This window comes from Ranitomeya variabilis, chromosome 5 (genome assembly GCF_051348905.1).
Source record: "Ranitomeya variabilis isolate aRanVar5 chromosome 5, aRanVar5.hap1, whole genome shotgun sequence".
Classification (NCBI taxonomy): Eukaryota; Metazoa; Chordata; class Amphibia; order Anura; family Dendrobatidae; genus Ranitomeya; species Ranitomeya variabilis.
In genome coordinates this window covers 73,456,782-73,476,394 of record NC_135236.1, presented here as the reverse complement: position 1 = coordinate 73,476,394, position 19,613 = coordinate 73,456,782, and the positions used below count along the sequence as shown (strand labels likewise).

The window sequence follows — 19,613 nt, the reverse complement described above, 5'->3', positions numbered from 1 at the left end:
AAGCATTGGTACTGAGATGTGGTCTGTGGTCCCCACCTGCAGAACCACTTCTTTATTGAGGGTGTCTTGATAATTCCCAATGATTTCCATCTGTTGTCTATTCCATTTGCACAACAGCATGTGAAATTTATTGTCAATCAGTGTGGCTTCGCAACTGGACAGTTTGACTTCGCAGAAGTTTGATTTACTTGGAGTTATATTCTGTTGTTTAATTGTTCCCTTTATTTTTTTTGAGCAGTGTGTATTCCCCCTCATTGGGAGCTCCTCAATAACCCGTACCTATAAGGGAAGCCTCTCCGGCAACCATTTGCCCTCGGAGCAGTTCCCTGACTGACCTGGGGTAAGTGGTGGTGCCAGAGAGCCAATCCCTGCTCGTTCACTCTCTTCTCCCCCCTGTACTATCCCGCCACATGCATGCACGCAAAGACCCAGCCCGGGCGTGGACGGAGATCGGGGGACAGCCGGTCATGTGGGTATATTACACTACTACCGCCTCTGATTGTTATGATACAGTGCTCCCTGCGCCCATTGGAAGCCATATGCCAGCGGTCATATAGCAGCAGGTGTAAGTGTAAAGATCCCGAGCACAAAATCATCATTATGACATTAGACAATGGCTCATACATCAGCTCCTGTGACAGACCGGCCACAGATCGAGCTCTCCAGCACGTGCTGCTCCGTCCGACAAACTGCAGCAATGCATGAAAGCCTGGCTCCCTAGGGCTCTGTTCACACAACCATCATGGTTTCTATTTAAGAGATTGTTCAAGATTGTCTTTTTGTTTTTTTTAATGGCCTTATAGTAGGGGAAGAAACAAAATAAACCGATTAATATCCGGTAACTACAATGCCACTGCTCTAATGGCCTCTCCAGCTTCTAGCCGTACAGAGTACCTACATGTGACCACTGCAGTCAATCGCAGGCCTCATCAACAATAAGGAAGGAAGAGATGATTAGCTGCAGCAGTCAAGCATGAGACAGTCCCTACAGCAAGGGCATCATTAAGGCAGGTAACGGAGCGGTGGGAGCACTGGAGACGGGTTTTCTGAATACAAGTATTCATTTTTCTTTTTACATCTGGCCATCTTTAAATAATCCTGGATATATAAAAATTCAACAACAAAAAAAAGTGAGGCTAATAAGAAAATATAACTTTGTATTTAATAATAAAATAAACAAAAATAAAATATCACCTGGTGGTGCAATAAGACGATCACAAACCACATAACTCAGTAATTGGTTTAAACCAGAGATATAACCAAATTAATCCGAATGATCAGATTAAAACTCAGGTACTTTTGAACACAAACTCTTTAACTTTTTGATATTCTAATTTTGTGAGAAGCACTTGCACACAAGTAGGGCTGATCATAAGTCCCCACTAGATGTGCTGCAAGTCAGACCATACTTGCAAATGCTTCAATTTTCACTATAAATGGTAAGCATATAAAACAGAACCACCATTTATTCCATTTAGCACTGCATTATCAGCCGTTGAGTATTTAAAAAAAATATGACTTTAACCATACACCCCTCGTACATTGATATTAGTGTGTCTAGGTAAGGTGCAGGCTCACACATATGTAACCCATTTATAAGACATGCTTTTCATATACAGGTCCTTCTCAAAAAATTAGCATATAGTGTTAAATTTCATTATTTACCATAATGTAATGATTACAATTAAACTTTCATATATTATAGATTCATTATCCACCAACTGAAATTTGTCAGGTCTTTTATTGTTTTAATACTGATGATTTTGGCATACAACTCCTGATAACCCAAAAAACCTGTCTCAATAAATTAGCATATTTCACCCGTCCAATCAAATAAAAGTGTTTTTTAATAACAAACCAAAAAACCAACAAATAATAATGTTCAGTTATGCACTCAATACTTGGTCGGGAATCCTTTGGCAGAAATGACTGCTTCAATGCGGCGTGGCATGGAGGCAATCAGCCTGTGACACTGCTGAGATGTTATGGAGGCCCAGGATGCTTCAATAGCGGCCTTAAGCTCATCCAGAGTGTTGGGTCTTGCGTCTCTCAACTTTCCCTTCACAATATCCCACAGATTCTCTATGGGGTTCAGGTCAGGAGCTTTGGCAGGCCAATTGAGCACAGTAATACCATGGTCAGTAAACTATTTACCAGTGGTTTTGGCACTGTGAGCAGGTGCCAGGTCGTGCTGAAAAATGAAATCTTCATCTCCATAAAGCATTTCAGCCGATGGAAGCATGAAGTGCTCCAAAATCTCCTGATAGCTAGCTGCATTGACCCTGCCCTTGATGAAACACAGTGGACCAACACCAGCAGCTGACATGGCACCCCACACCATCACTGACTGTGGGTACTTGACACTGGACTTCAGGCATTTTGGCATTTCCTTCTCCCCAGTCTTCCTCCAGACTCTGGCACCTTGATTTCCGAATGACATGCAAAATTTGCTTTCATCAGAAAAAAGTACTTGGGACCACTTAGCAACAGTCCAGTGCTGCTTCTCTGTAGCCCAGGTCAGGCGCTTCTGCCGCTGTTTATGGTTCAAAAGTGGCTTTACCTGGGGAATGCGGCACCTGTAGCCCATTTCCTGCACACGCCTGTGCACGGTGGCTCTGGATGTTTCCACACCAGACACAGTCCACTGCTTCCTCAGGTTCCCCAAGGTCTGGAATCGGTCCTTCTCCACAATCTTCCTCAGGGTCCGGGTCACCTCTTCTCGTTGTACAGCGTTTTCTGCCACATTTTTTCCTTCTAACAGACTTACCATTGAGGTGCCTTGATACAGCACTCTGGGAACAGCCTATTTGTTGAGAAATTTCTTTCTGGGTCTTACCCTCTTGCTTGAGGGTGTCAATGATGGCCTTCTTGACATCTGTCAGGTCGCTAGTCTTACCCATGATGGGGATTTTGAGTAATGAACCAGGCAGGGAGTTTTTAAAAGCCTCAGGTATCTTTTGCATGTGTTTAGAGTTAATTAGTTGATTCAGAAGATTAGGGTAATAGGTCGTTTAGAGAACCTTTTCTTGATATGCTAATTTATTGAGACAGGTTTTTTGGGTTATCAGGAGTTGTATGCCAAAATCATCAGTATTAAAACAATAAAAGACCTGACAAATTTCAGTTGGTGGATAATGAATCTATAATATATGAAAGTTTAATTGTAATCATTACATTATGGTAAATAATGAAATTTAACACTATATGCTAATTTTTTGAGAAGGACCTGTAGAATAAAACCTCAATAGTGGACTTGGAAGTCATTTGGTTACTCTATTTAATGTGATATAATGTTTAATGTAGACCACATATATATCAGAGCCACATATAAATGTGCGGTGTATAGTGTCACTCTAATAAATCAAAAATGGTCTTGATCCAAAGGGAATGTTCACAATACCAGACAGCCTTCTTGTATATCACTCAGCCAGGTTGAGCTGTAAAGGAGGCCCTAGAACTCCCTCAAATTTCTGAGTTAGCCATAGACCCCATATCTCCTGCCCTCACCAGGACAGTCCACAGCTGGCCCTTGCAGTGAACTAGCCCTAAATGGCATGTGCTTGCCGACGCATTTCTTCCTCTTAGGCCACATGCACACATTCAGTATGTGGTCAGTATTTTACATCAGTATTTGTAAGCCGAAACCAGGAGTGGGTGATAAATACAGAAGTGGTAACTAGTGATGAGCGAGTATACTCGTTGCTCGGGTGGTCTCCGAGTATTTGTGACTGCTCAGAGATTTAGTTTTTGTTGACGCAGCTGCATGATTTACGGCTGATACCCAGCCTGAGTACATGTGGGGGTTGCCTGGTTGCTAGGGAATCCCCACATGTAATCAAGCTATCCGCTATAAATCATGCAGCTGCCGTGATGAAAACTAAATCCGAGCGGTCACAAATACTCGGAAGACCACAGAATGCAGCAAAATCTGATACCCGTGGGCTTTTCTTTTCACCACCCATTCAAGTCAATGAGTGAAAAAAAAAAAAAAGCTGAGACAAGTGACATGCTCTTTATACAAAAAAAAACAAAAAAAAACACAACAACATGCAAAGCACAAAATACTGATGACAAACCAGTGTGAGTGCAGGAGATTTCTGAGATCTGATAGGCTTTTCTGGTACTGTAAAACGCAACTGAAAAGTAGCATAAAAACCGCAGCAAAAACGCCCTGTGTGAATGTAGCTGTCGGGTTCTTCAGGGGAGACGCTTGCACCTTAGACCCTACATTAGCAGAATTCCCAAACTTGCTATTGATGGATCATGTTATATTGACAGCATGGTACCACGTCATGTGTAGCTGAATACATTTACTATTACTATTCCTTTGGAGCGCCCACATCTAAACACAGGAGTGTGAAAACCTGACTGTTTCTATAATATCTGACCACCGTCCGTCTCATTCGGGTTTGTAGTGAAAGCTGAGACGGTCAGCCCCACTATAATATACTATGGAGCCCAGAGTGAGATTAGTATCATTATGTTCATCAGGACCAGAGTTTCATCTGATCAATCTGAACCTTGGTCAGTATCACGCCGGCTATATCTCTGGTTTATACTGACTATTAGGCTATGTGCACACGATGCGGATTTGCAGCAGATTTTTCCGCGCAGAAACGCTGCAGATCCGCACTGTGATATATAGTAAAATGTTCTTCAATGGGGAAAAAAAAAAAGAATAAAGCTGTGCGGAAAAAAAAAAAAATCAGTGCGGAATTGCTGCGGATTTCAAAGAAGTGCATGTCACTTTTGTGCGGATCTGCAACGATTCTGCACCCCTCCATGTTAAAAATCCACAGTGGCAAAAACTCGCAGAAAATCCACATCAAAAACCACACAAAATCCGCGGCAAATCCACGGCTGCGGATTCTGCCAGGAGATGCGGATTTTGTGCAGAAGATTCTGCACCTCTTTTCCTACGTGTGCACATAGCCTTACTGAGTTATATGGTCTGTGATCCTCTTATTGCCCCACCTGGTGATTAGATTTCAATATTTAGTAATAAAAAATAGACAAAGTTACTTTTATCTTCTTATTAGCATCACTTTTGGCTGAATTTATACATACATTTATGAGTAGGGAGTTCTGGTAATTGGGGGAAATCTCTCCCTATTTCCCTCCCACATGTTGCTTAATCCTGGACATAGCTTCCTGACAGACAAGACATATATTGGCTCTTTTTTTTTTAAATAAAGAAAAAGAAAAATAAATAAATGGGGGTCCAATGAGTCCAGACAGATATTAATGTATACATGCAATTTTAATGCCAAGAAGATTAAAAATAAGGTTTAATAAAAAAAATCAAAAACAATAAAACAGGACCCGACATTAGCGCAAACATGGTCATACCCGTCATTATCTGAACATGTAATTCTACCAAAAGTAAAAAAAAAATAAAAAATAAAGGAGGAAGAAAAAAAAAAAAAAAAAAAAAAAAAAGGAAGAAATGTTAAAGGAAGGAGAGTCAGGTTTCTATCACCAGACCTGCGGCATTACACAACCACAAAGGGGCTACTTATCTGCTGACCGATGGTCTTTCAATAGCCAGTACTGTGTGCACGATGCGATCAGCGATAGATCGCTCAGTGACTGTGCAGACTGACATTGTTCTCGGCAGCACAGGTCCGGTTTACACAGGAGGCGCTGCTGAGAACGATGATAGAACCAAAAAATCATTTCACCTGAGGAGCAAGCGCCTTGCTCATTCGTTAGGTGATCAGCAGACTAGGTTAAAAAAAACAAAAAAAAAACCAGGATATTAATATTGGGTAAATACACAATAGAGTCACAATAGTTCACAACCACCATAAATCCAAGCTGGCTCTAAGCTTAAAAAACAAAAGATAATCATACCCTTCTGCTCCTTCCCAGAGCTCCGGGTCTCTAGCTTCCTCTACCAGCCATATGGACGTGTGAGCGCTGCAGCGGTAACCCGTTCATCATAATGGTGGCCGATGACTGGCTGCAGGGGTCATACATCCGCTTACTGGTGGAGCGAGCAGAGATTGGCAGGGGACCTGCACTGGAAGAAGAGCGGCTAAAGGATCAGTAAAGTGAGGACACTTTATTTAGGGGGTGGCGAATCCTTTAAAATATTTGCCCCCTCAATCAAAGCCCTAAGGTGAGGTGCCCTCTTCACCTGTAATGCTTATGAAAATGAATTCCCTGAAAGAGTAGGAGTTAGACATCGCCTCACTCTGGGCAGGATAGGACATACATTAACCCTAAAACGTCCAGAAACTGCATTGGCGTAGCATCTCAAAAGCCCCTTTAAAGCTTAAGGCAGAAATGTAGCAGAACTCACAGCTTCCTCCTCGGGAGGCTCCATCTTTTGCACCTCGTGCGGCTGTGGCTCCTCCACCTTCAGCTCTTCCCGGTGGTGGTGATGATGATGGTGGTGATGGTGCCGGCTGCTCTTCTTCCGCTTCTCCTTCCTCTCTCTCCTCCTTTCGTGCTTTTTCCTGTTAATTTCTCGGGCCTGAAATTCATGAAGGAGATCCCCACACAGCGAGGACTCGAACATCTCTCGCCCATTCTGAATAGTCTTTGTAATCCTTAGTTTGATCTCCGGGGAACCGGTCTTCTTTTGGGCGATGATGGTGGAGCAGGGAGGTGGTTGGAGAAGGTTGGGCGGGGATGTGGGTTGAGGGGGTGAGGATTTGAGCATTCCCTCGTGTGGGCGCATGGCTGCCGTTTCCAGATGGTGGTAATACTCCAGGGTGCTGTAGTTCCTATTGCTGTACCCGTTGGCCGAGCCGTTGGGATATTGAGAATAGGCCGGGTATTTGACCTGCGAGTCGTAACCCAGCGAAGACTGATAGCCATTGGTGAGAGGCGGCAGGTCCTCCGTGGTGGGAGTGGGGTATTGGAAATCCGTCTGGAGGCCGGACTCGTAGGGTGTGTGCCCACCCTCGTCGGCCTGATCGCTGCTGTTGGCATCATCCTGCCGGTTGTTGGCGGAGTCGATGAGTTGAGGGGGTTGCTGGATTGTGTTTCCCATGATCCCTTGCATGAAAGAGAAGGAGAAATCCATTGTCGTGCTCAGGCATCATCAGCTTTCCCTTTCTCTCATAGGGCCTAAAGGAAAAAGACAAAAAAAAAGGAAGAATTGTGGATTTTGGTTTTAATTTACATAAAAAACACAACCTAAAAATGCCATTAGCACTAAATATTATATGTTGCCATCATATAGGGGCTGCACCTCACGAGGAGCGTCAGGAAGAAATGGGTAGGGCAAAAATAATACATCTCTCCTATAGACTCTATAGGGTCAGTGGGGGTCCGGGAGCTTACATATTGGGCAATCTGCACCCCACTGCAATGATTGGTAGGCAGGACACCGGCAGCCTGCAATGTGAACCGGCGGGGACCTGACTGCCAGGCAGACGCCCCTCTTACAACAGACTGGCCACAGCCCATCTGGAGGCGATCTAGCGGCCTGGCAGGCCGGAGCCATACATCTGGGAAAAAAGCATCTTCAAGAACCTTAAGTTTTATTCATGTGCATTGGTTTCAGCCCTTGCATCCAGTACACACCTGAGCTCTCCTGGGTTGTTACAGCCATGTCCCTCCAGTAGTAAAAAGTACCCCTTAATGGCGCCACTTCGCCCCCCACAGTGACAGCCCGTCTCACCATGCTCCACTAATGACTGCGGCAGCACAAACCTAAGGATATGTGCACACTGAGTATCTGATGGTGCACTGTGTTCATGAGACATCAAATCTCATTCACTTTGCTCGTACTGTAAAATGCCGTTTTGTTTTTTCTGCAGCAACAAAGCAGCGTGTGAACGATCCTTCAACCTCCCCCTATCGGCTGTAACACGACTCCACTGTCCCTTTAGTCAGTAGCAGCAGGATTCTCCACTTGCCCAATCCTTATAGACGACACGTCACTTGCAAGGTTTGGTTTTAAGCCTGGTGTAAATGCTGCTGTTCTCCTGATTCCAGCAATGTCCTCTCCATTCCTGACATATGGCCTCTCTTCCTAGCCTAGAAATCCAGTCTGTTTAGTCAAATGGGCTTGGTCCACCGCAGAAGAGGACCACTCCCCCTTGGCTAAGACTAGATTTATATACAATCCCAGGAAAGGAGAGGAGCAAGGACGTCAAAAAACCCAGGCCGGATTCAGGAGAACAGCCGCATTTACACCAGGTAAGAAATTGCCCATTTCTGGCCAGTGAGCCGGCCCCTATAGACACATCTGGCAGGCGCCCGTCACATCCAGCCGTCATTCAGTCCTTGTGACCTGAAAGATCATGTAGTTCTGAGCTGGAAACAAGTGAAGGCGAGATCCAGAGGATGTTCACATGACCGAGTCACCAGATCACTAGATCAGATGTGACTACGGCCTACTGACCGCACTGCTGTGGGGTGAAGGAGGGGACAAAACAGAAAAGAGCACAATGGAAAGGGTTTCACTTTCCTATTTCCCCAAACTACCAGCCTTGGTTATCACTGTATGCAGCAATGAGCCCTTATCTGCAGAGCCATACAGCAACGCTCCGCACACCGCCCTCAGATACTATGTACATTCATCCTGGGCCTGCACACAGCTCTCCTGCAGAGCCATACAGCAACGCTCCGCACACCGCCCTCAGATACTATGTACAGTCATTCTGGGCCTGCACACAGCTCTCCTGCAGAGCCATACAGCAACGCTCCGCACACAGCCCTCAGGTACTATGTACAGTCATCCTGGGCCCGCACACAGCTCTCCTGCAGAGCCATACAGCAACGCTCCGCACACCGCCCTCAGATACTATGTACAGTCATTCTGGGCCTGCACAGAGCTCTCCTGCAGAGCCATACAGCAACGCTCCGCATACTGCCCTCAGATACTATGTACATTCATCCTGGGCCTGCACACAGCTCTCCTGCAGAGCCATACAGCAACGCTCCGCACACCGCCCTCAGATACTATGTACAGTCATTCTGGGCCTGCACACAGCTCTCCTGCAGAGCCATACAGCAACGCTCCGCACACAGCCCTCAGGTACTATGTACAGTCATCCTGGGCCCGCACACAGCTCTCCTGCAGAGCCATACAGCAACGCTCCGCACACCGCCCTCAGATACTATGTACAGTCATTCTGGGCCTGCACAGAGCTCTCCTGCAGAGCCATACAGCAATGCTCCACACAGCCCTCAGATACCATGTACAGTCATCCTGGGCCTGCACACAGCTCTCCTGCAGAGCCATACAGCAACGCTCCGCACACAGCCCTCAGGTACTATGTACATTCATCCTGGGCCTGCACAGAGCTCTCCTGCAGAGCCATACAGCAACGCTCCGTACACAGCCCTCAGATACTATGTACAGTCATCCTGGGCCCGCACACAGCTCTCCTGCAGAGCCATACAGCAACGCTCCGCATACTGCCCTCAGGTACTATGTACAGTCATCCTGGGCCTGCACACAGCTCTCCTGCAGAGCCATACAGCAACGCTCCACACACAGCCCTCAGATACCATGTACAGTCATTCTGGGCCTGCACACAGCTCTCCTGCAGAGCCATACAGCAATGCTCCGCACACAGCCCTCAGGTACTATGTACAGTCATCCTGGGCCTGCACACAGCTCTCCTGCAGAGCCATACAGCAACGCTCCGCACACAGCCCTCAGGTACTATGTACAGTCATCCTGGGCCTGCACACAGCTCTCCTGCAGAGCCATACAGCAACGCTCCGCACACCGCCCTCAGATACTATGTACAGTCATTCTGGGCCCGCACACAGCTCTCCTGCAGAGCCATACAGCAACGCTCTGCACACAGCCCTCAGGTACTATGTACAGTCATCCTGGGCCTGCACACAGCTCTCCTGCAGAGCCATACAGCAACGCTCCGCACACCGCCCTCACATACCATGTACAGTCATTCTGGGCCCGCACACAGCTCTCCTGCAGAGCCATATAGCAACGCTCCGCACACAGATTAGATAGATTCGCAGTGCCCAGGCCCAGCACTTCCTCATTGTTGCGGCACGACTCAGCCATGATGTAGGCCTAGTAATCAGAAGCAGCGCCAAGCATGCAGCATGTAGGAAGAGGGTCTCCGGCTTCTATCTGACAGCCATGGACTATTAATAGGGCTGTTGGACCAGTGTCCTGCAAATCAATATCTAATAGTCATCCTGAGCGATCCCCACAGGATGCACGCAGCTCTCCTGCAAAGCCATGCTCATATGTACAGAGGAGACTGAATGGCAGCGGTCCTGCACCCCAAGCTCCAGCCCCATCAGCAGGATCTTCTGTGATCAGTAAGTCACGGCTTATTCTCTTGTATTTACAGTACAACACCTCAAACTCTAACCGTCACTTTAGTTTTTATGTCTAATCAATTGCACACGTTACATAAAAAAAAAAAAGCGACTTTGTAATATATTTTCAAGAAATCTGCTCCTTTCTCCCCATGAACTGATCATTTATTCTGAAAACTTTCAATTCACAGGTAAAGTCTATATTCAGTGATGACAGATTGAGAAAGGAGATGGCAGCTAGTACATAGTGCTACGATTCTATGGAGAGGGGAGGAGTTTAAGGTGGCTCCTCCCCCTTCAGATCTACATTGAATGTTATGAGCACCAATGGTCATCTATGAATAATGCAACAACCTGAAGACAGATTTTACCGGAGAATGACTGATCAGTCCAGGAGGAGAAAGGTGCAGGTTTCTCTGATAAAACATATTACAAAGTTTGTATCTTCACATGTACTATTGATTTATGAAGATTTAAAAAAAAAAAAAAAAAAAAAAAAAAAGATTAAACTTTAAAGATAGTCACACCAACAAATCACAACGAAGTAGAGCACAGACCAAAGGGTCAGAAGAGTTCTTACACAGATGATCAGACCAAACTAGGATTGCTGTTGCCATAGAGACACAGATGGGCACAAAAGCTGCAGACCCCCCCAAAAAAACTAAATTCAACGGCAATTTTTTAAGTTGCTTTGTTTTAAGATCGGAGTCATAAAAAATGAGATCTATCCGTAAAGGCAGACATGGCTTCAGAGCCTCAGTGCAGAGCAGATCTAATCCTCCCATCACGGCGATGCTAAACACGCCGCTTCGCCTTCTGACACACATCGCACGTTATAAAGCGTTTTAGCCCTTTTCTGTAGTTTGGCTGACGGAGCGTGGCTTCATGGTGAAGGGGTCTGTCCTATTAGGCAAGCATATGTCCCCACCCCCCCCAAAAAAAAAAAAAAAACTCACTTTGTGGTCGATTTCTGGCACAAAGCAAGCAGGTGAATAGGTGACCAAGGAATGCCCCAAACTTAATAAATCTGTGCCCATTCTTATTTTAAAGGGGTAATTTTACTACTAATGATCTCTGCTTAGAAGTCATCAATTTCAGGTGTAAGGGGGTCCTACGCCAGGCACCCCCATCCATCAGCTGTATGTAAACAGCACAGCGCCGTACACAGACCAGTGATCACTACTGGTACTGCAGTGAATAGCATACTGATGGACGTGGTTCATTATCTGCCCCCCTGCATTCTGGAGAGACCAGACCTTGCTTACCAGGAGGCAAATATATGTATGTAGTCTCAGCAGGGACCGGTGGCTCCATCCAACTCCTCCTGGAGGCCATGGGATAAACCAGGGACAAGTCTCCCATTCAGGCAATTCTCAGGGGCCCACCATGACCCAACAATAATCCACCCCTCCGTACAGTGGACGGCGGCCCCTTTATTTAGATGGGAATACCCCTTTAATCATCTGAGGTCCAGAAAGCAGAACTGTGCCGTATGTTTGTCTACCACAGCTCACCCGATTCTACCATATGGGAAGTTTACAGCCACAAAAGGGGAATGTGTGATGCAACTTATGAGACATCCACCCCGAGGAAAACCTCAGAAACCAGCATTGCTCACACCGGTGACATTATATAACGTCAGCCTGGAGATCGGGGGTCGGTGCCGACACCCTGCAGCAGGATCAGCAACAACTCCCAATTCTTCCACTAGACTGGATTCAGAACTCAGCAAAGTGGTGGAGAAATTCTTTTACATGTTATAGGAGTTTGTCCCCAAGAAAGGTTCTAAAATAATAAGAGGAGCATCAGACATCCCTTTAAGGCTGTCCAAGTCAACTTCAACTACTTTGTGGCAAAATCGTGCCCCAAAATTGTAGCGCACATTAGACCACATCCGCTTTCCAGCAAGCCACACCCCCTTAGACAAGACCCTGATCTGCATATACGCAAATAAGGACCGTCAAGGACTCATCCCTAAAAAAAAACAGACATGACATGTGCAGCTCCACAGTTTAGAGTTGACCCCATGGTGCAGCGATCCCCTGATCACAGTCATCGTGACATTTAAGCAGTAATTTCCCAGAAAATGACTTCATGCCAAACCTAACTAAACTTTTACTTAAGGAAATCCCTGCTGTGTCTGACGAGAAGTGGAGGGGGGCTAGACTTCAAGGACTGGACTACAAAGTCACTCTCTAAGGCACAGGATAATGGGGGTCCGGTGACCATCATTATGGAGGCATCATCACGGCAGCCTCGTTACACCAGGGGCAGCGGAATATTAGTACAAGTTAAAGGGGAGGTCTCAGGAAAGGTGATCTAGCCATAGGGCCACAGCTGGGACCCGCACTACAGTTAGGAAAGACTTTGGGGGGGGATGGATGACCCATTACAGGTCACTATACTGGGACTGGCATTGACAGGACAATTGAGCGTGGCAAGGGTCGAACAAGACCAATGGCCCTGTGGTCATGTGACTGCACCTCTCCGATGTATACCACGCAGGACAGGAGCCTGATCAGCAGAACTACTGTAGAGCCTGTTTACAATGTGCACACTCATTAAAGGGTTAACGAAATCCTCCAGTGGGGGACATGACCTGCACAGTAGGCAAGGGGGCTGTAGGCTACACAGGAGGCACAGAAGTGCTGCAAGTGTTAGAAATCACAAGACTCAACCTCTTTCACCCCCATAAAACCCAGCATGATTGGCAGCAGGGGTGGCATGCTTACAGCACCACTGCAGCCAATCAGTGGCCTCAGAAGCACCATATGACTGCTGGGGGCTGCGGGGAGGAGTTGGTTTTCCTCCAAATATACACTATCACCAGGTCCATCACCCCGTAATCTAGACTGAGGTTCCCCCGCGGTGCCGGCTGCTCAGCAATCATCCAACGCTGATCAGGAGAAAGTGAAGGATGGAGACCGGACCCCTCCGCTCTGGGTGATTGACAGGTCCCCCCCCCCCAGGTATCAGGCAAAATAGAGACATGACTGATCCAGGGCAGCCCCAGGAAAAGCCAGCCGGGGGAGGGGCACCGGACTAGTCTTCTCTGCCTAATTGTTCCAAACTAGTTTTTCTCCTGGAGAATTTCAGAGGAAACCCTATGGAGCTGCCATGCTCCAACCCCCAGCGGGTTTAGTCAGAGTAAACAGAGAACAGGTTCCCTTTAATTGGTAAACATAAATAAAAGATAAAACCCCTTTAACAAATAAAAGATGAGGCACAAAACAGGCCCTGGCATACAGCGCCACTTCAGAACACTATTAACCCTTAAGAGGGCCCGGACATTTCCTCTCTCTGCCTTCTCATTTTCCTCCCTTTCCTGGGGGACTCAATCGCTTCTACTATGATACTATATAGTAAGATTGTGGCTCTGCTCTGAAGGCCAGCCTCCGGCCCAGCATCACTGGAGGACACCAGTGCATGAGCAAAACCACGTCAATTACATGCTGCGTTCTGAGATTGGCCGTGGCACCCGAATAGTTAACAGGGATCAGGGCTGCCTCTGCCGTCACAGGCAAATATTGGCTAAGTAACGCAGCCGGCATTTGCCTGGTATGAAGTTGGCTCGGCTCCTAAGCCCACTCCATACCACCCTCATATGTAACGAGAAGAACGTCACAGGCCCATGGTGGTCGTTAGAAGGCGAATCTGCACTAGATCAGTGCGCACAGGCTGCCATAGTCCTCGGCAGTGCGGTCCTGATTACACAGGATGATGGGATGACGAGAACAATGATTTGTGCTATAAAGATCATTTCACCTAATGAACGAGCCACACAACACAATATGATTGTGACCGAGATGGGAATGCACTTGTTGATCACTTATCTTACAGTACAAGTGGCAATAATTTGGACCTGACGACCCCTGTAATGTCTCACACGGCAGGTCAGCAGCGTCTCCTGCACTGTACAGGGGGTGAATGGCCAGAACATGCACCGGAGCTGGGAAAGTCAGCACCTTCCAGCCCTTGTAAGGTCCAGCCTACACGACACCTGTCGGCTGAGCACAGTTTGCTAGGGGTCACCGCTACATGGCAGCACAATACAAGTGACCGGGGTCTCACTGCGACCCAGAGGATCTGTGCCAAGCCACAATCTCACAGGGTTTGGACTTCTCTGCCCATGACAAGCAATACACAAGTTGCCCTTGGGGGCCACAATGAGACCCCACACTTGTATTGTGCTGCATTGTCGCAGCAACACGTAGTAAACTTTGGTCACACGACAGGTGTTATGGTCTAAGTCACTGTGCAGCCCCCAGCCTAAATAATGTAAGAATACATTGTGACAAAACATCAGCTGTAAAGTAAGGGAAATACAATATGGAACTGATTATACTGTATGAAGGCGCCATAGTACATATGTCTTCTAGTTACCATCACTGGCCATTGTGTGGGATGGATCCACACACGGGCCATCTGCACTGTGAACAAGTGAGGGGTGCGCACGGGCCATCAGCAGGGGTCGCACACAGTGGGCAAGCGGGTGGTGAGCACGGGCCATCAGCAGGGGTCGCGCACAGTGGACATGCGGGTGGTGCGCACGGGCCATCAGCAGGGGTCGCGCACAGTGGGCATGCGGGTGGTGAGCACAGGCCATCAGCAGGGGTCGCGCACAGTGGACATGCGGGTGGTGCGCACGGGCCATCAGCAGGGGTCGCGCACAGTGGGCAAGCAGGTGGTGAGCACGGGCCATCAGCAGGGGTTGCGCACAGTGGACATGCGGGTGGTGCGCACGGGCCATCAGCAGGGGTCGCGCACAGTGGGCAAGCAGGTGGTGAGCACGGGCCATCAGCAGGGGTTGCGCACAGTGGACATGCGGGTGGTGCGCACGGGCCATCAGCAGGGGTCGCGCACAGTGGGCAAGCAGGTGGTGAGCATGGGCCATCAGCAGGGGTTGCGCACAGTGGACATGCGGGTGGTGCGCACGGGCCATCAGCAGGGGTCGCGCACAGTGGGCATGCGGGTGGTGAGCATGGGCCATCAGCAGGGGTCGCGCACAGTGGGCATGCGGGTGGTGAGCATGGGCCATCAGCAGGGGTTGCGCACAGTGGACATGCGGGTGGTGAGCACGGGCCATCCGCAGGGGTCGCGCACAGTGGGCATGCGGGTGGTGAGCATGGGCCATCCGCAGGGGTCGCGCACAGTGGGCATGCGGGTGGTGAGCATGGGCCATCCGCAGGGGTCGCGCACAGTGGGCATGCGGGTGGTGAGCACGGGCCATCAGCAGGGGTTGCGCATAGTGGGCATGCGGGTGGTGCGCACGGGCCATCAGCAGGGGTTGCGCACAGTGGACATGCGGGTGGTGCGCACGGGCCATCAGCACTGAACATGCATGGGGTGCGCACAGTGGATGTGCGGGTGGTACGCAGGGGGCATCTGCACAGTAAGAGGTTGAATGTTTATATGGCTGCATTTATACAGTAAAAGTAGTAAGTGGATGCACACAATGTGTACGCACACAGACATGTGCATGGGCCATATATCTGTAAGCCTTAATAAAGGAAGGCGGCAGCACTGGACACATCGGTGACGGCCTCCAGGCCTCATCCACTGCTCCTATACACAAATCCAAATCGAGATTGGCGGCAGCGCAGCGAGGGAAACCCCACCACAGTCACCGTTCACCCGTAGGAGATAGATATACACCCCTAAACACACATTTATAATATGTGCATATACATGTGTACTGTACAGTGTATATGGATGTGGGCATTACATATATGTACTACACATCCATATACTGTACATATGTGCATATACACATCTAGGTGTGTACAGGGTATATAGGTGTGTACAGGGTATATAGATGTGAAGAATATACCGTGTATAATATATTACACACTATGTACAGTATATACATACATCCATATAAATACGTATATTTAGATGTGTATGATGTATGTATAAATAGATACACACTCACATAAACACACTGTAGAGTTTATATATGGATGTGTATGGTATATTTACAGTATATATACAAACACATCCATATAAACACATATGGCATATTCACAGTAGATGTGGATGTGTACCGTATATACGCATGTATAGTATTTATGTGCATGGATGAGAGTGTACAGTTATATACACACTGTACACTATACACATACTATCCGTATGAATACACACCACACACACTGTGTGTGTTGGGGGGGGGATCACACACACACACACACTCTCCATATAAACACACACTGTACACATGGTGGATCCCTCCCTCCCTCCGGCGCCATGTGAAGCCCCCCGTACATACACCGCCCCCGTACAGACCGGACACCCCGCACAGCAGGAGGGCGCACAGGCAGAGCAGCGGCGGAGGGTCGGCTCCTCGTCCACCTGTGACCCCAGTACACCGCGCAGGTCGCAGCCCGCCCCTCCCCCAGCCCCTCCCCCACAGGCGCCCGTTACACCCGCCGTCATCACCTTCAGTTTGTTCCATTCTAGATCCGGGTGTCTCGGACTCTCGGACAAGAACCCGCGGGTGACCGTATCGGCCGGGCGTGTGACGTAATATCCGGGCTGAGAGGAATATTCCGGGCGTCCGCACCAGTATTTCGGGTGATCCTCGTCCGACATAAAATGGCGACTGTCCTCTTATTCGGGTGTCTGTAGAAGTTAATCCTCCCGGAGGGGGGGCCGTTTCCGGCGGGTGTACACCCGGTGTGAGCAGTTGTGAAGCGGGGCCTCAATTTCAGGGGGGAAAGGGGAGGGGGTGCGGGTGTTTTATTGCCCAGGGGGTCCTGGCGTCGTGCGAGGCTTCCGGATATCGGCTCCCGGGTGACTAAATACCCCCTCCCTCCCCCCCGGTACGTTCCAGGATTTTTCCGGGTGTGTCCGGGTCACCACCGCCCGCTTCCTCCTCACACAAAAGCCGCCCGCGCGCCCCGGCAGCGCCAGTGAAAAAAAAAAAAAAAAAAAATCGTATCCTCTTATTGGCTGGCAAATGTTCGCGGAGGATCCCGGGAGTTGTAGTTTCGCTTTAAGGTGTCAGTAAGAATCGCTGTCATTAAAGCTTGGAAACCGAGATGAGGTGTAGGAAGAATTCTAGAGCGACACCTAGCGGTTGGAGGGGGAATTGCCGCACATTGAAAGTTTCCGCAGGCGTTCAAATGCCAATTACATTTTTCAAGACTTTACCTTATTATAATGTACTGTAAAATGGGTGAAAAAATCCCAAATGGGGTAAAATCGCAAAAGAAATGCAAGTCCGCCATTGATTTATGGGGTTGGTTTAGTGTGCGGGGTAACAAATCATATATCCAAAAATGAGTCGTTTTTTAGGGTGTTTTGCTTTCTTCTAGATTAAGGCCTCATTCACACATCAGTATTTGTATGCCAAAGTCAGGAGTGGGGCATACAGAGAAAAACTATTAAAATATTGACACCCTCCTGGTTTTGGCATACTAATAATACTGATCAAAAAAAAAACACCTAAATAATAAACCCTAAAACATGTTTTATTGGGGAAAAAAAATATTTTTTATTCTTTATTTAAAACATAACTTGATTTTTTTTTAATACTTTTTAGTTCCGCGAACATACGATCCTTTCATGGCAAAAATTGTACCCAAGGATGAGCCAAATTGTGCGAGTCCACAATTCTCTTCCTGATATCTTGGCTGATTTCTTCAGACTTTCCCATGATGCTACAGAGAGAAGCAGTGTGTTTCAGGTGTGCATTAAAATACATCTGCAGCACCCCCAGGTAACCGGTTGCTGCAGTGATGTTGCCTTCCCTTCGGGGAGGGTGATGTCACGCTTGGAGGCAAGGGGGATCCTATCTATCAGGTAAGGCACTCGCATTCAACCCAATCTGAATCTAGGTTGGTCTCCAATAGCTGAAGGACGTCTGGAGCAGACGTGGGGGCTGAACAGCCACGAGGGAGCTGCTACCCCTGGAAAGAAGCAGAAGGAGAGATGAATTGTGGAGGAGCTTAGAGGAAAGAAGCATAGAGAAGGAAAGGGCTCAGGAGGGGAACAGCGGAAGGACACCCTCAGAGTCAGAGCGCAGAAGCCGGGTACCGGGAGCCCGAGGTCGTGTTGTTCTCCAGGACGCGCGACAGAACCCGGAGGACAAAGCACTATATGTCAAGTGACCGTGAGAGCCGGGTCATCTAAGAGATCCTATAAACGGGCTCAAACTGCCTATCATACAGACATCTGTCTTAGGACAGGAGAGAGGGGACTTGCACTGAGCTTCAAGCAGCAGGGACCTAATTAACTAAACGGCGCTAGCAGGAAAGGCTTACAGACCTCACCTAGTAAAGGGATCTCTTATTGTCTCCAAGCCGGCCGGACCACAACTACCCTGCACTTGGTACCCGGGACTGAGGACTACTACTACTACCATCAGTAAACCAGGTAAAGACTTGCAAACCTGTGCCCTCGTTCTTTGTGCGTTTATCGGCTTACACCATCTTGCCATAAACCTGGGAAGCCCTGGGGACCCCGCTTCACCTGTGGGAAGCATCACCATCTTGCTGCAACAACATCACCATAGAGGACCCCTTTAAGTAGCGTCGGTCCCTACTGACCGAACACCTCAGGTGGCGTCACGAACATAGACATTACAAATACCCTTCAAGATCTTTCCCCTTAATTGGACGCCCAGGGCCACGGACCAGGTTGCAGCCACCGTGACATCCCCCTATAAGACCGGTACCGAGTACCCCGCTGCCCTGGTTGGGGCGCTCCACATCCACTTTATTTCACATGTGAGTTTTTTTTGTGTTTTTATAGAAAGAACACGCACCTATTCTGGTTTATCAGACTGTTCATATATCCGTGTATTTCTTTGGATCAAGCGGTCCGCTCCGGACAACGAGACATTTCCGAATGTGATCTGGATGATGCCGTCCGTGTGATGTCAGATCTGCATGTTTGTTTGATAGGAGAAGATTGAAAAATAACTTCTTGTATGTAAAATAAAATGAAAAAAAAAACGAATGAAACAATGATGGTAAAAACTGGCTCGCTGAGTTTTTATTTTTTTTGCGTGTGAGAAAAATCTCTGACGTCTGAATGAGCCGTAAAACTTAGTTCAGACATCAGTGATTTTTCACGTATGCAAAATACCTGTCTGAGTGCCATCAGTTTTTGGGATCCAGTTTTCATCAGTGTCTGGTCCATGTTTGTCCCTTTTAGACATCTAGGGGGCGCTATGCTAATAACTGCTGCGCTATGTGGGTGGTGAGGCCATTATATCTCTACTGTGCAGTGTAACAGATTCACAGAGTAGGGCAGAGGTGGGTATAATTGGTGCAATCTGTGCAGCCGCATAAGGGACCAAGAGGTAAGGGGGCCCATTACTACCTCTAAAGCAGGGTTGTGCATTATGATGA

General features: G+C 47.9%; 1 protein-coding gene across 4 annotated transcripts in view; it reads right to left on the bottom strand.

Moving 5' to 3' along the window:
- The window catches only part of NSD3 (nuclear receptor binding SET domain protein 3), a 121,988-nt gene extending 104,716 nt beyond the window's left edge, over positions 1 to 17,272 (bottom strand). For all 4 annotated transcript variants that reach the window (XM_077262248.1, XM_077262246.1, XM_077262247.1 and 1 more), the window contains exons 1-2: positions 16,696 to 17,272; positions 6,305 to 7,077 (exon numbers count right to left, since the gene is read on the bottom strand). In XM_077262248.1, coding sequence (XP_077118363.1) covers positions 6,305 to 7,033 — 729 coding nt within the window. In that variant the 5' untranslated portion in view covers positions 7,034 to 7,077; positions 16,696 to 17,272. The remainder of the gene's footprint in view (positions 1 to 6,304; positions 7,078 to 16,695) is intronic.
- Between the last annotated feature and the right edge of the window lie 2,341 nt (positions 17,273 to 19,613).